At 37.9% G+C, this 17,231-nt stretch overlaps 1 protein-coding gene across 1 annotated transcript in view; it reads left to right on the plus strand.

Annotated features, from left to right (window-relative positions):
• Window positions 1-16,360, plus strand: part of LOC103302990 (protein FAM200C-like) — a 100,226-nt gene extending 83,866 nt beyond the window's left edge. Inside the window, 3 exon segments of the mRNA XM_054719735.1 lie at window positions 14,560-14,599; window positions 14,601-15,825; window positions 15,827-16,360. Of these exon segments, the coding sequence (XP_054575710.1) occupies window positions 14,560-14,599; window positions 14,601-15,825; window positions 15,827-16,360 (1,799 nt within the window).
• The last annotated feature ends 871 nt before the right edge of the window (window positions 16,361-17,231 follow it).

Below are 17,231 nucleotides of genomic sequence, written 5' to 3' on the forward strand. Positions count from 1 at the left end.
ATAAGCTGCCTGTAGATGTTGGAGATTAAACCTTTATCAGTGATAGCATTTGCAAATATGTTTTCCCATGCAGTGGGCTTTCTTGTTGTTTTGTTGATGGTTTCTTTTGCTGTAAAAAAGCTTTTTATTTTGATGTAATCCCATTTGTTTATTTTCTCTTTAGCTTCCATTACCCTAGGAGCAGTATCAGTGAAGAAGTTCTTTCGGCATATGTCAGAGATTTTTCTGCCTGTAGATTCCTCTAGTATTTTTATAGTTTCCCGTCTTATGTTTAAGTCCTGTATCCATTTTGAGTTTATTTTTGTGTATGGTGTAAGTTGGTGATCTAGTTTCATTTTTTTGCATGTATCTGTCCAGTTTTACCAACACCATTTATTGAAGAGACTGTCTTGACTCCATTGTATGTTCATGCCTCCTTTGTCAAATATTAATTGAGCATAGTGGTTTGGGTCGATATCTGGGGTCTCTATTCTGTTCCATTGATCAATATGTCTGTTCTTGTGCCAGTACCAGGCTGTTTTGAGAACAGTGGCTTTGTAATACATCTTGAGGTCTGGTATTGAGATCCCACCTACTTTATTCTTCTTTCTCAGGATTGCTGTGGCTATTCGGGGTCTTTTTTTATTCCAGATGAATTTTTGGAGAGTTCTTTCTAGGTCTGTGAAATATGCTGTTGGTATTTTGATGGGGAGTGCATTGAATCTGTAGATTGCTTTGGGTAGTATGGACATTTTAATGATGTTGATTCTACCAATCCATGAACATGGTATGTCCTTCCATCTGTTTACGTCTTCCTCTATCTCTTTTTTCAGTGTCCTGTAGTTTTCTGCGTATAGGTTTTTACCTCCTTTGTTAAGTTTATTCCTAGGTATCTTAATTTTTTTGGTGCGATGGTAAATGGGATTGCTTTTTTAGTCTCTATTTCTGTAAGTTCATTATTGGTGTATAGAAAAGCCATAGATTTCTTGGCGTTAATTTTGTATCCCGCTACATTGCCGAATTCATTTATTAAGTCTATTAGTTTTTTGATGGAATCTTTTGGGTTTTTTATGTACAATATCATGTCATCTGCAAATAAGGACAGCTTCACTTCTTCTTTTCCAATTTGGATGCCTCTTATTTCTTCTTCTTGCCTAATTGCGATAGCTAATACTTCCAGTACTATGTCAAACAGGAGTGGTGAGAGTGGGCATCCCTGTCTTGTTCCTGTTCTTAGGGGAAATGGTTTTAGTTTTTGCCCATTGAGTATGATGTTTGCTGTGGGTTTATCATATATAGCTTTTATTATGTTGAGGTATGATCCTTATATTCCCACCTTGTTGAGAGTTTTTATCAAGAAAGGGTGTTGGATTTTGTCAAATGCTTTTTCTGCATCTATTGATATGACTATGTGATTTTTATCTCTCAGTTTGTTTATGTGATGTATCACGTTTATTGATTTGCGGATATTGTACCATCCTTGCATTCCTGGGATAAATCCTACTTGGTCATGGTGTATGATCTTTCTGATGTACTGCTGGAGCCGATTTGCTAGAATTTTGTTGAGGATTTTGGCATCTATGTTCATGAGGGATATTGGCCTGTAATTCTCTTTCATTGAGTTGTCTTTATCTGGTTTTGGTATTAGGGTGATGCTGGCTTCACAGAAGGAGCCTGGAAGTGTTCCTTCCTCTTGAATTTTTTGGAATAGTCTGAGGAGGATAGGTATTAGTTCTTCCTTGAAAGTTTGGTAAAACTCTCCTGTGAAGCCGTCTGGCCCCGGGCTTTTGTTTGCCAGAAGCTTTTTGATGACTGCTTCAATTTCTTCCGTAGTTACTGGCATGTTGAGCTGTTTAGATTCTTCCTGATTGAGTTTTGGAAGGTTGTATTTTTCTAGGAATATGTCGATTTCCTCCAGGTTGTCCAGTTTGTTGGAATAGAGTTGTTCGTAGTATTTTGTAACAATCCTTTGTATTTCGTCGGGGTCTGTTGTTATTTCACCTCTTTCATTTCTGATTTTGTTTATTTGGGTCCTCTCTCTCTGCTTCTTGGTGAGCCTGGCTAGAGGTCCATCAATCTTGTTTATCCTTTCAAAGAACCAGCTCTTGGTTTTGTTGATCTTTTGTATTGTTTCTTTGGTCTCTATGTCGTTTATCTCCGCTCTGATCTTTATTATTTCTTTCCTTCTGCTTACACTGGGCTTATCTTGTTGCTCTCTCTCAAACTCTTTGAGTTGTTGGGTTAGGTAATTTATTACCATTGTTTCTTGTTTTTTGCAGTAGGCTTGTAGAGCTATGAACTTCCCTCTCAGGACTGCTTTCGCTGTGTCCCATAGATTTTGGATTGTTGTGTTTTCATTGTCATTTGTTGCCATGAAGTTTTTTATTTCTTCCTTGATGTCTTTGGTAACCCAGTCATGGTTTAATAGCATGCTGTTTAGTCTCCAAGTGTTTGATTTCTTTGCGTTGTTTTTATTGTAGTTGATTTCCAGTTTTATGCCACTGTGATCTGAGAAGATACTTGATATTATTTCTATCTTCTTGAATTTGGAGAGACTTTGCCTATGTCCTAACATATGGTCTATCTTTGAAAATGACCCATGTGCACTTGAGAAGAATGTATATTCTGTGGCTTTGGGGTGAAATGTTCTGAAGATGTCGATGAATTCCATCTGTTCTAGTGAGTCATTTAGGATTGATGTTTCTTTGCTGATTTTTTGTTTAGAGGATTTGTCCAATGGTGATAGTGGGGTATTGAAGTCTCCTACTATGATTGTATTGCTGTCAATCTCTCCTTTGATATCTTCCAGGAGTTCTTTAATGTATCTTGGTGCTCCTGTATTGGGTGCATATATGTTTACCAGAGTTATTTCTTCTTGTTGGATTTCTCCCTTTAGTATTATGAAGTGGCCTTCATTATCTCTTGTTATGTCCTTCACTTTGAGATCTAATTTATCAGATATAAGTATTGCTACCCCAGGTTTTTTTTCATTTCCATTCGCCTGGAAAACCTATTTCCATCCCTTTACTCTCAGTCTGTGTGCATGCTTTTTTTTGAGGTGGGTTTCCTGTAGACAGCAGATATATGGGTTTTGTTTTCTTATCCAGTCTGTTACCCTGTGTCTTTTGATTGGGGCATTCAATCCATTTACATTTAAAGTTATTATTGATAGGTACTTATTTGACGCCATTTTTATTCTATACCCCTGTGTTCCTTCTTTGCTTCCTATTTCTTTCTCTCTCTCTTTTTTTTTTTTTTACAGCAGACCCTTTAGCATTTCTTTCATTGCTGGTTTGGTGGTGATAAACTCCCTTAGTCCTTTTTTGTCTGTGAAGCTCCTGATTTCACCTTCAATTTTGATTGATAGCCTTGCTGGGTACAGTATTCTTGGATTTAGACCCTTCCTTTGCATGACTTGGTATATTTCATTCCATTCCCTTCTGGCCTGATGAGTTTCTGTTGAGAAATCAGTTGCTAGTCTGATGGGGGTTCCTTTGTATGTAACTGTCTGTCTCTCTCTGGCAGCTTTTAAGATTCTTACTTTGTCGTTGGTGTTTGCCAACTTAATTATAATGTGCATTGGCGTCGGTCTTTTGGGGTTCATTTTGCTTGGAACTCTGTGAGCTTCTTGGATTTGTGTGGGTTTTTTCTTCCCTATATCAGGGAAGTTTTCTGTTATTATTTCTTCAAACAGGTTTTCTATTCCTTGCTCAGTTTCCTTTCCTTCTGGCACCCCTATTATCCTGATGTTGTTTTGTTTTGTGTTGTCCCGAAGTTCCCTTAGGTTCTCCTCAATCTTTCTAATTTTTGTTTCTAGAAGCTGTTGTAATTGGGTATTTTTTTCCATCTAGTCTTCTAGCTCACTTATGCGGTCCTCTGCTTCGTCTAGTCTACTCTTGATGCTTTCTATTGAGTTCTTTACAGCAGCGATGTCATTTTTCATTTCTTCTTGGTTCTTCTTCATTTCTTCTTGGTTCTTACTCATATTGTCGAATTTGTCTTCCATCCTTTTCAGCCACTTTATGACCATTTCTCTGAATTCTTTCTCTGATAGGTTGTTTGCCTCTAAATCGTTTACTTCCTTTTCTGGTGATGCCTGCTTTTCTTTCCGGGGGCTATTTCTTTGTCTCCTCATGGTCTCTCTTCTCCGGGTGTCTGGTTATATAGATTTCTCTCTCTGGCGTTGATTTAAAGGTATAAAATACAACACAACCAGGCACAACAGACAAGGCACTGAACAGAATTGTATTCACGATATTATTAATCTCCAATAAAGGTAACCACCAGAGAAGGACAAATTAGGGAATAGGAGTGGAAGAGGGAGAGTAAAAAGAAAGAACAACAACAACAAAAAAAAAAAACAAAGAGTGTGAATCTGAACTTGGGAAAAGAGCAGAAAGAAAGAAAAGAAAAAGAAAAGAGAAAGAAAAGAAAAAAAAGTAAGAGAGACAAGAACGATACTAAGAGAGAAAAGGGGAACAAACTATATATATGGGGAGTAAACTCCACTAGAACAACCACTATTCCCAGCAAATTTCAGCAACACGAGCCTGGAGATTAATACAAACTGCAACACCAGCTAATATCAAGTGAGGCAAGGGAAAACAAAAGTAAAAAACAAACAAAAACAAAGCAAACAAAAGAACCAACCAAACCAACAAAAAGAATAATCAAAACAATCTCATAAAAAAGCATAAAAATTCATTCTAATCAACATTCAAGCAAACAACAGCAAAAGGCCAAAGAGAAAAATAATTTTTTTAAGGTAGCGTAGAGAGAGTTTTGTATGGATTTGGAGCAGGGGGTTGGGAATTAGATATATAAGTAGGGTGAAGTTTTAGCAGAGAGTAAACTGAAAAAGTAGGGAAAATCTAAAGCCAGAAAGGGTTAAGATAAACTGGGGACCAAAAGGGGAAAGGTTAGGAGGAGAGTGATGGCATAATGTTAGCTTTGAGATAGGGTAAAACGATTGTAAGGGAAAGATGCAAATCGAATGTAGGACACTAATCCAAAAATAAAAGAAAGAGAAAATCAAATGACATTAAAAAAAAAGTAAAATAATAGTAATAATAATGCTGATTGAAAATAAAAATGTAATAATTAAAAAGGTGAAAATCGAGTGAGGAAAAAAAAATTTAGTTTCTTAAGTAAAAGATGCAAAAAATGAAAATAAAAAAATATGAGAATAAAAATTTTAAAAAATTAAAAAAAGAATTGAAAATTAAAAAAATAGGAAGACTAAAATGTGCAGTAGCAGCTGTCATTCACTTCCTCTATTATTCTGTTTGGTACGCCATTTTTTCCAGTCTGGGCGATATTTCAGTTCAGCTTCATTCCAGGGCTCCTCAGTGTTGGAAGCCAGTCCTGCTTTTTAAGCCAGCCGTGTCTTAATTTCTCATATTTATTTTTTATTACACCAGAGACAATTAGCGTTTCAGCCCCTGGGTGGCAGTGTTTCTGAATTGACTTCCGGGCCTCTCTAGCTCTTTTTTTTTTTTCCCCCCTCTATGGCACTCACTACCGGTTTGTGGAGGTGTGCGCCTCAGAGCTTGTGGAGGTGTGCGCTTCAGAGCTGCCTCTCTGATGGTCACACGCAGCTCTGGTCCCCAGGTTCCGAAAAAACAACTTCCCCCTGCAGTCTTTCAGGGTCCCTCCACCTGGGTTTTTCTATGTATTGGGCTTAGCAATCAGAGTCGGAAAGAGCCCAAGTGTGCATACAGTGGGTCTGTGCGCCAGACTGAGGATACTGCACTCCTTTGAAAATTCTTAGTCTGACCCTCCTCGTCAGATTACAGTGAGTTGCTTTCAAGAGGTCACTTCTGTTAGCAGCTCAGAAGACCCCCCTCCTCATTCACGGATCACGGCAGTTCCAACTGCCACCAATTTTTCTAGGCACAGACCTCCCGGCTCCTGCAGGTCCTGCGTCTGCCGCGCTTCCCTCACCCAGCGCTTCCCTCACCCACCGCGGGGATTAGAAACCGCACCTTATTTCAGGCGAAATCTGAACTTTCCGTGGTGCAGTGAAGAGTTTCTTTGAATCCAAATGTTTGCGCCGATAGGGGACCGGTGGTCTGGTGATCGCAGCAGTTCAGTGTTTGCAGTTGTCGCAGAAAGTCAGGTTTCCAATAAAATCCTCCTTTCCTTGCAAGATGGCGAGGCGCCCGGTGAGCCCGCAACTCCGGGAGGGGACCCAGCCCTTGTGGGTGCTGCGCAGTCAGAGGAACACTGCCCAGCACTTCCCCGCCTTCTCCTGGAGTTTAGCTGTCCCTTGGCTTGCCCACATACACTCCCTCTGCGAGCCTCTGCTGCTCCTACACTCCGCCCCAGGAACAGACTCCAAACCCGACTCTATTCCGTCGCCATTTTTTTCTCCTCTTTTCCTTTTTTTTTTCTCTTTTCTCTTCTTCTTTCTCTCTTATTCCCTAATTTGCCTTTCTCTGGTGGTCACCTTTATTGGGGGTTATCAATAGCGTGAATACATTTCTGTTCAGTGCCTTGTGTTTTGTACCTGGTTGTGTAGTATTTTGTGCCTTTAAATCAACGCAGGAGAGAGAGAAGTACATAACCAGACATCCAGAGAAGAGAGACTATGGGGAGACAAAGAAACAGCCCACATATGAAATAAAAGCAGGCATTATCAGAAATGTAAGTACACAAAAAAGAGGCAAACAACAGAGAAAGAATTCAGAGAAATGGTCATAAGGTGGCTGAAAAGAATGGAAGACAAATTCGACAATATGAATAAGAACCAAGAGGAAATGAAGAAGAACCAAGAAGAAATGAAAAAGGACATCGCTGCTGTAAAGAACTCAATAGAAAGCATCAAGAGTAGACTAGAAGAAGCAGAGGATGGCATCAGTAAGCTAGAAGACAAGGTGGGAAAAAATACCCAATTAGAGCAGCTTCTAGAAAAAAAATTAATATTAGTTGTTGTTTGTAGTTTGTATTAATCTCCAGGTACTTGTTGCTGGCATTTCCTGGGATTAGTGGCTGTTCTACTGGAGTTTCTCCCCATATATATAGTTTGTTCCCCTTTTCTTCATTAGTCTCTTTCTTTTCTTTCTTACTTTTTTTTCCTTTTCCCAATTTCATTCTGACAGTCCTTTTTTTTTTCTCTTTTCTCTTCTTCTTTCTCTCTTATTCCCTAATTAAAAAGCAGGAGGAAAGCCTAAGGAAACTGTGGGACCACACGAAACAAAACAACATCCACATAATAGGGGTCCCATAAGGAGAGGAAACTGAGCAAGGAATAGAAAACCTGTTTGAAGAAATAATGACAGAAAAATTCCCCAATATAGGGAAGAAAAATCCCACACAAATCCAAAAAGCTCACAGAGTTCCAAGCAAAATTAACCCCAAAAGACCGATGCCAAGGCACATTATAATTAAATTGGCAAACACCAACGACAAAGTAAGAATCTTAAAAGCAGCCAGAGAGAGACAGACAGTTACATACAAAGGACCCCATCAGACTAGCAACTGATTTCTCAACAGAAACTCAACAGGCCAGAAGGGAATGGAATGAAATATACAAAGTCATGCAAAGGAAGAGTCTGAATATAAGAATACTGTACCCAGCAAGGCTATCAATCAAAATTGAAGGTGAAATCAGAAGCTTCACAGACAAAAAAAGGACTAATGGAATTTGTCACCACTAAACCAGCAATGCAAGAAATGTTAAAGGGTCTGCTGTAAGAAAGAATATAGGAAGCGAAGAGGGAACACAGGTGTAAAGAATAAGAATGGTGACAACTAAGTACCTATCAATAATAACTTTAAATGTAAATGGATTAAATGCCCTAATCAAAAGACACAGGGTAACAGATTGGATAAGAAAACAAGACCCATAAATCTGCTGTCTACAAGAAACCCACCTCAGAAAGAAAGATGCTCACAGACTGAGGGTGAAGGGATGGAAAAGGGTTTTCCAGGCAAATGGAAATGGAAAAAAAGCTGAGGTCGCAATACTTATATCTGACAAATTAGATCACAAAGTGAAGGACATAAGAAGAGATAAGGAAGGCCACTTCATAATACTAAAGGGAGCAATCCAACAAGAAGAAATAACTCAGGTAAACATATAAGCACCCAATACAGGAGCACCCAAATACAAAGAAAAAAAAAACAACTCCTGGAGGATATCAAGGGAGAGATTGACAGCAATACACTCATAGTAGGAGACTTTAATACCCTACTATCACCATTGAACAAATCCTCTAAACAAAATATCAGCAAAGAAACATCAATAATAAATGACTCATTAGACCAGATGGAATTAATTGATATCTTCAGAACATTTCACCCCAAAGCCACAGAATATACATTCTTCTCAAGTGAACATGGGTCATTTTCAAAGATAGACCATATGCTGGGACATAGGCAAAGTCTCTTCAAATTCAAGAAGATAGAAATCATACCGAGTATCTTCTCAGATCACAGTGGCATAAAATTGGAAATAACTACAATAAAAACAATCCAAAAAAAATCTAACACATGGAGACTAAACAGCATGCTATTAAACAATGACTGGGTTACCAGAGAGATCAAGGAAGAAATAAAAAACATCATGGCAACAAATGACAATGAAAACACAACAATCCAAAATCTATGGGACACAGCAAAAGCAGTCTTGAGAGGGAAGTTCATAGCTCTACAAGCTTACTGCAAAAAAACAAGAAACAATGGTAATAAATTACCTAACCCTACAACTCAAAGAGTCAGAAAGAGAGCAACAAGAAAGGCCCAGTGTAAACAGAAAGAAGGAAATAATAAAGATCAGAGCAGAGATAAACGACATAGAGACCAAAGAAACAATACAAAAAATTAACAAAACCAAGAGCTGGTTCTTTGAAAGAATAAACAAGATTGATGAACCTCTAGCCAGGCTAACCAAGAAGCAAAGAGAGAGGACCCAAATAAACAAAATCAGAAATAAAAGAGGAGAAATAACAACGGAGCAAAAAGATGGTTACAAAATACTACGAACAACTTTATTCCAACAAACTGGACAACCTGGAGGAAATGGACATATTCCAAGAAAAATATAACCTTCCAAAACTCAATCAGGAAGAATCTAAACAACTCAATAGGAAGCACTTGAAGCAGTCATCAAAAAGCTTCTGGCAAACAAAAGCCCAGGGCCAGACAGCTTCAGAGGGGAGTTTTACCAAACATTCAAGGAAGAACTAAAACCTATCCTCCTCAGACTATTCCAAAAAATTCAAGAGGAAGGAACACTTCCAAGCTCCTTCTATGGAGCCAGCATCCCCCTAATACCAAAACCAGATAAAGACAACACAATGAAAGAGAATTACAGGTCAATATCCCTCATGAACATAGATGCCAAAATCCTCAACAAAATTCTAGCAAATCAGATCCAGCAGTACATCAGAAAGATCATACACCATGACCAAGTAAGATTTATCCGAGGAATGCAAGGATGGTACAATATCTGCAAATCAATAAGTGTGATACATCACATAAACAAATTTAGAGATAAAAATCACATAGTCATATCAATTGATGCAGAAAAAGCATTTGACAAAATCCAACACCCTTTCTTGATAAAAACTCTCAACAAGGTGGGAATAGAAGGATCATACCACAACATAATAAAAGCTATATATGATAAACCCACAGCAAACATCATACTCAATGGGCAAAAACTAAAACCATTTCCCCTATGAACAGGAACAAGACAGGGATGCCCTCTCTCACCACTCCTGTTTGACATAGTACTGGAAGTATTAGCCATTGCAATTAGATAAGAAGAAGAAATAAGAGGCATCCAAATTGGAAAAGAAGAAGTAGAGCTGTCCTTATTTGCAGATGACATGATATTGTACACAAAAAAAAATGAAAGACTCCATCAAAAAACTAACAGTCTTAATAAATGAATTCAGCAATGTAGCAGGATACAAAATTAACGCCAAGAAATCTATGGCCTTTCTATACACCAATAATGAACTTACAGAAAGAGAGACTAAAAAAGCAATCCCATTTACCTTTGCACCAAAAAAATTAAGATACTTAGGAATAAACTTAACCAAGGAGGTAAAAGACCTATACGTGGAAAACTACAGGACACTGAAATAGAGATAGAGGAAGACTTAAAAAGATGGAAGAACACACCATGTTCATGGATTGGTAGAATCAACATCATTAAAATGTTCATACTACCCAAAGCAATCTACAGATTCAATGCACTCCCCATAAAAATACCAACGGCATATTTCACAGACCTAGATAGAACTCTCCAAAAATTCACCTGGAATAAAAAAAAGTCCCCGAATAGCCATAGCAATCCTGAGAAAGAAGAATAAAGTAGGAGGGATCTCAATACCAGATTTCAAGCTGTATTACAAAGCCACTGTTCTCAAAACAGCCTGGTACTGGCACAAGAAGAGACATATAGACCAATGGAATATAATAGAGAATCCAGATATTGACCCAAACCACTATGCTCAATTAATATTTGACAAAGGAGTCATGAACATAAAATGGAGCCAAGACAGTCTCTTCAATAAATGGTGTTGGGAAAATTGGAAATATACATGCAAAAAAATGAAACTAGATCACCAGCTTACACCATACACAAAAATAAACTCAAAATGGATACAGGACTTAAACATAAGATGGGAAACCATGAAAATACTAGAGGAATCCACAGGCAGCAAAATCTCAGACATATGCCGCAAGAACTTCTTCACTGATACTGCTCTTAGGGCAATGGAAGCTAAAGAGAAAATAAACAAATAGGACTACATCAAAATAAAAAGCTTTTTCACAGCAAAAGAAACCATCAGCAAAACAACAAGAAACCCCACTGTATGGGAGAACATATTTGCAAATGTATTGGGCTCACTGATAAAGTTTTAATCTCCAATATCTACAGGCAGCTTATACAACTTAATAAAAGGAAGATAAATGATCCAATTAAAAAATGGGCAACGGGCCTAAATAGAATCTTTTCGAAAGAAGACAGAAGGAAGGCCAAGAGACATATGAAAATATGCTCAAAGTCACTAATTATCCGAGAGATGCAAATCAAAACGACAATATGGTACCATCTCACACCTGTCAGAATGGCTATCATCAACAAATCAACAAATGACAAGTTTTGGCGAGGATGCGGAGAAAAAGAAACCCTCGTGCACTGCTAGTGGGAATGCAGACTGGTGCAGCCACTGTGTAGAACAGTATGGAGTTTCCTCAAAAAACTAAAATGGAACTCCCATTTGACCCAGTAATCCCACTCCTAGGATTATATCCTAAGAAACTGGAAACACCAATCAGAATGGATATATGCACCCCTATGTTCATAGCAGCACAATTTACAACAGGTAAGATTTGGAAACAGCTTATGTGGCCATCAGCAGATGAGTGGATCAGAAAACTGTGGTACATCTACACAATGGAATACTATGCTGCCATAAAAAGAAGGAATTCTTACCATTTGCAGCAACCTGGATGGAACTGGAGAACATTATGCTAAGTGAAATAAGCCAGTAAATGAAAGAAAAATACCCCATGATCTCACTCATTTATGGATAATAAAGAACATTATAAACTGATGAACAAAAAGATAGATACAGAGACAGTAAAGCATCAAACAGACTGTCAAAGTACAGTGGGAAAGTTAGGGAGAGGTGGGGGAGATCAGAGATCAACCAAAGGACTTGTATGCATACATATAAGCATAACCAATGAACGCAAAACACTGGGGGGTGAGGGCATGTGTTGGAATGGGGTGGTGGGGGCAATGGTAAGATATGTACACATATAATACCTTAATTAAAAAATAAAAAAATTTAAAAAGCCATTGATTTTTCAGTCATTCTTTAGCCAAATGTGGCCACATGATCAACTTCCAGCTAATGAAATTAAAAGTAAAACTGTGTGGAATTTCCCTAAAGCCTCCTTAAAGAGAACTGACAAAACTGGGAGAATTGTCCATTTTACTCTTCCATCTACTTTCTTCATCTGGCCGTTTGGAATATAGACAAGATGGCTGGAGCCCCAGAAGCTACCTTGGATGCAAGGTAAGCTGAGGATGGAAGCCATACCTGGAGAATGGTGGCTTACATAGAGAATGGTGGTAACAAAAAGATAGAAGGAGCCTGAGTAGTGATAACTTCATGGATCTGAGTTGATACTGCATACTTCAATTTTTCTCTGATAGTTCCATCTCTTTGTTTTATATTTTGTGAGGTTTTTTCTACTTAAATTTCCAATAACTAATTCCTTCTTTAGACACACACATTCTATCATTCGGGAGTTTTGCTGAATTTTCAATTTTAGCAGTCAAGTTTTAATATCCGAAGATACTTTCTTATTATCTGATTTTGGATTCAATATTATAACAGGCCCCTTTTCTTCCTCTTCTTCAGCTCTGCTCCAGGTGGACATTGGACATTATATATATATATATATATATATATATATATATATATATATATAATCACTGGATAGAATTAAAAGCTAAAGTACCAAAGGATACTACGAATTTCAGATCTCAACTTCCAAATTACTATATGATACTCTACCTCTGGGAGTTACTTGAGAATTAATTGAGTTGCTGAGTTAATACTTGTGTTACATTCACTGATAAAGATTTTTATTAAAGAATCCATTAGTAGAAAATAAACTTAAATATCCATTCAATCGTCCCTCAGATTACTTTAGGTTTTAGTTTTAAGAATGTGAACTGATAAACAGTTATCAAATAAAAACCAAATAGCCATTTACCATTCTAGCTAAGAAAATGACAAACTTTTTCTGTAAAGGACCAATATTAAATATTTATGGGTTTGTGGGCCATCTGACCTCTGCCACAATTACTCTGTCACTATAGTGTGAAAGCAGCCATAGACAATATATAAATGAATGTCTATGGTTTCCAATAAAAATTTACTTCTGAACACTAACATTGGAATTTCATATACTTTTCAAGTGTCCTGAAATATTATTCTTCCATTTATTTGTTTTAATCATTTAAAAATGTAAATAATACCCTAGCCAGTTTGTTTCAGTGGATATAGCATCAACCTGCAGACCAAAGGGTCCTGAGTTTGATTAAGGTCAATGGCACGTAACTCGGTTGCAGGCTCCTCCCCTGCCCAGGCGCTGGTCGGGGCTCGCTCAAGAGGCAACCACCCAATGTGTTTCTCTCACATCAATGTTTCTCTCTGTCTTTCCCTCTCTCTTCCACTCTCCCTAAAAATCAATGAAAAAATATCCTTGGGTGAAGATTAACAACACCAACAAAAAATTGTAAATAACATTCTAGCCAGATGGCCAAACAAATTCAGGTATCAGGCTGGCCATAGTTTGTCTGCTGGCCATAGTTTGCTGACCTCTATTCTAGCTATCATCTTCAATGCCTGTTTTGGCCAGATAAATCCTGGAGTGTTTATTTCTCTTTTCTTCTTCTTCTTCTTCTTCTTCTTCTTCTTCTTCTTCTTCTTCTTCTTCTTCTTCTTCTTCTTCTTCTTCATTAATCCTCACCAGAGGATATTTTCCCATTGATTTTTAGGGAGAGTGGAAGAGAAAAGGAAAGACAGAGAGAAACATTGATGTGAGAGAAACACATAGATTGGTTGCCTTCTGCAGGAGTTCCAACCAGGGACCAGGCTGGGGAGGAGCCTGCAACTGAGGTAAATGCCCTTGACCAGAATCAAGGTCCCTGCCCTTTAGTCCACAGGCCAATGCTCTATCCAATTAGCCAAACTGGCTAGGGCAGCTCTTTTCTTCTTTCACCTGAATTTCGCCATCAACTAATGAATGTTTGGGAAGGGATCATAGTTGTTTCCTTTCTGTTATTTCCTATCTATTCAGCCTCATTTTGGCCAATTTGCATACACATTAAAAGTCTCTAGATCAGCAGTTCTCAACCTGTGGGTCGCGACCCCTTTGGGGATCGAATGACCCTTTCACAGGGGTCACCTAAGAACATCGGAAAACACATATCTCCGATGGTCTTAAGAACCGAGACACCGCTCCTCTATCCGTCTCCAGGAGGGTCCGCCCACATGCAGATATGCCCATACGAGTACCCGGCGTGATGACATCATTGCACCAACCCAATCACATACACCCCGTACAAATACAGGTGTATGTGACAGGGTTGGCGCCATAATGTACTTATGTGGACCGTCACACATGTGTAGAGAGCAGCTATTGTGTAGAGAGCAGCTACTGTGTAGAAGGCAGCTGCTGTGTTGAAAGCAGTTACTCTGTTAAAAGCAGCTACTGTGTTGAGAGCAGCAGTATTGGAGATAAAACGACACTTCATGAATTATAATTACTGGGTGAATGTAAAATCATGTACTGTAAAATCATCAACTACTGCAAAAAAAAAGATATCTGTACCATGAGAACTTAATCTAGATGCTGATCGATCTTTTTATATTCAGCTGTGGTTGATGTGAATACTGCCCCCTTGTGAAAGTAACAGGTATGTACAAAAAACAATAAGAGAATGGTGAATCATAGGAAACTTTAATGAACTGTATTGACTGAACTATGCCATGTATCATCTTTTGTATTATTCAAGCTATTGTTATATATTATTTTCATTAGCAAACTATCCCATGACAATGGATCTTGTAGAGAAGAACATTAAGAAAATATAGTGATGATTTTTTACAGTATGGTTTTACCTCAATAATTACAACAGGAATTGAGAAACAGCAATGTGTTATTTGTTGTGAAGTTCGATCAGCCGAATCTATGACGCCGAAGAAACTAAAATGCCATTTTGATAGCAAGCATCTGAGCTTTTCCAGCAAGGATACCAACTATTTTAGAAGCAAGAAAGCCAGACTTGACACTGGTGGCAAGTACCACAAACAAAATGTAGCAGCCATTGAAGCTTCATATTTGGTGGCACTCAGAATTGCCAGAGCTATGAAACCTCACACCATTGCTGAGGATTTACTGCTGCCAGCGGCCAAAGACATTGTTCAAGTTATGATTGGAGATGAATTTGTTATGAAATTGAGTGCAATTTCCTTATCTAACAACACTGTCCGCAGAAGAATAGATGACATGTCTGCTGATATTCTTGATCAGGTAATCCAGGAAATTAAATCTGCTCCACTTCCAATATTTATTATTCAGCTTGATGAATCTACAGATGTTGCAAACTGTTCACAGTTACTGGTTTATGTGAGGTATATTAATGATGGCGACTTTAAAGATGAGTTTCTTTTTTGTAAACCTCTTGAAACGACAACTACTGCACGTGATGTATTTGACACAGTTGGTTCATTTCTGAAAAAGCATAAGATCTCTTGGGAAAAGGTTTGTGGTGTTTGCACAGATGGTGCTCCAGCTATGCTAGGATGTTGATCTGGATTTCAATGTTTGGTACTGAATGAGTCACCAAAAGTCATCGGAACTCACTGTATGATTCATCGGCAAATATTAGCAATGAAGACACTGCGACAAGAGTTACAAGAAGTAATGAAAAACCTCATAAGTTCTGTCAATTTTGTAAAGGCGAGCACTTTAAACAGTCAACTGTTTTTGCAACTGTGCAATGAGTTGGATGCGCTGAACAATGTTCTGCTATTTCACACTGAAGTGAGATGGTTGTCAAGAGGAAAAGTTTTAAACCGTGTTTTTGAGCTTCGTGATGAACTCAAAACGTTTTTTAATCAGAAAGCAAGACCACAGTTCGAAGCACTTTTCAGTGATAAAAGTGAACTGCAGAAAATAGCTTACTTGGTTGACATCTTTGCCATCTTGAATGAATTAAATTTATCACTGCAAGGACCAAATGCAACATGCCTTGATTTGTCTGAAAAGATCCGATCATTGCAAATGAAACTTCAGCTTTGGCAAAAAAAAATTAGATGAAAATAAAATTTACATGTTGCCTACCTTATCTGCTTTCTTTGAGGAACATGACATTGAACCAGACAAAAGGATTACAATGATAATTTCTGTGAAAGAACACTTGCACATGCTTGCAGACGAAATGTCATCATACTTTCCAAATCTACCTGACACCCCATTTGCACTTGCCAGAAGCCCATTCACAGTCAAAGTTGAAGATGATCCTGAGACACCACAAGAGGAATTCATTGAACTTAACAGCGATGCAGTGAGAACTGATTTCTCTACAATGCCAGTTACAAAATTCTGGATCAAGTGTTTGCAGTCATATCCTGTTCTGTCTGAGACTGTGTTGCGCCTTCTTCTTCCATTTCCAACAACATATCTTTGTGAAACAGGGTTATCCAGCTTGTTGGTTATCAAGTCTAAATACAGAAGTAGACTTGTGGAAGATGATCTTCGCTGTGCTCTTGCAAAGACTGCCCAGAGAATTTCTGATCTGGTGAGAAAGAAGCAATCTCAAGCTTCACAGAGACGTTAGCTTTTCATGCATACTGTGGCAAAATGTAGCAATGTAGTTTACTGTTGTTATATTAAGACTGTTACCCATGCTGCACCATGCTTCAAGACAAAATTTCATTTATTTGTAATTAGAAATAAATATTTCACAATATATAATTACATATTGTTTTTGTGATTAATCACTATGCTTTAATTATGTTCAATTTATAACAATGAAAATACATCCTGCATATCAGATATTTACATTATGATTCATAACAGTAGCAAAATTACAGTTATGAAGTAGCAACAAAAATAATTTTATGGTTGGGGGGTCACGACAACATGAGGAACTGTATTAAAGGGTCGCGGCATTAAGAAGGTTGAGAACCACTGCTCTAGATGGATCCCAGCATTGTTGCTTTACTTTGACTCTCTTTTTCCTCATGGTTCTACTTTTAACCCAACAATGATGTAAACTACACACACACACACACACACACACACACACACACACACACACAGGGTAGTGGGGTAATAGAGAGACTGATATATTGAGATAAACATCTTTTCTTATTTCTCTGAGAAACTGGTGTGGCTAGGTCCATTAACATTTTGAATTTTAATGCTCAGACAAATGAATAAAGCCAGTCTCTTTACAAGGAAGGACACCAGTATGTCCTAATCCCAGAACTGTGAATTTTTAAAGTAAAAAAGTATTAGAATATTCATTCATGTAGATCATGCTATTTGATGGAACTTAGTTAATGTTCATGTTGGGCTTCAAACCAGAAACATTTGTCTTCAGAGCATGGGTCCTGGCATTTGTGGACTGAGAATTCTAATCCATCATTGCACTGATTCCCTTAGCCACCTGGACTTTAGTTTTCTGGTTTTACTTTTCTGAAATA

The sequence above is a fragment of the Eptesicus fuscus genome, chromosome 1 (assembly GCF_027574615.1).
Source record: "Eptesicus fuscus isolate TK198812 chromosome 1, DD_ASM_mEF_20220401, whole genome shotgun sequence".
NCBI lineage: Eukaryota > Metazoa > Chordata > Mammalia > Chiroptera > Vespertilionidae > Eptesicus > Eptesicus fuscus.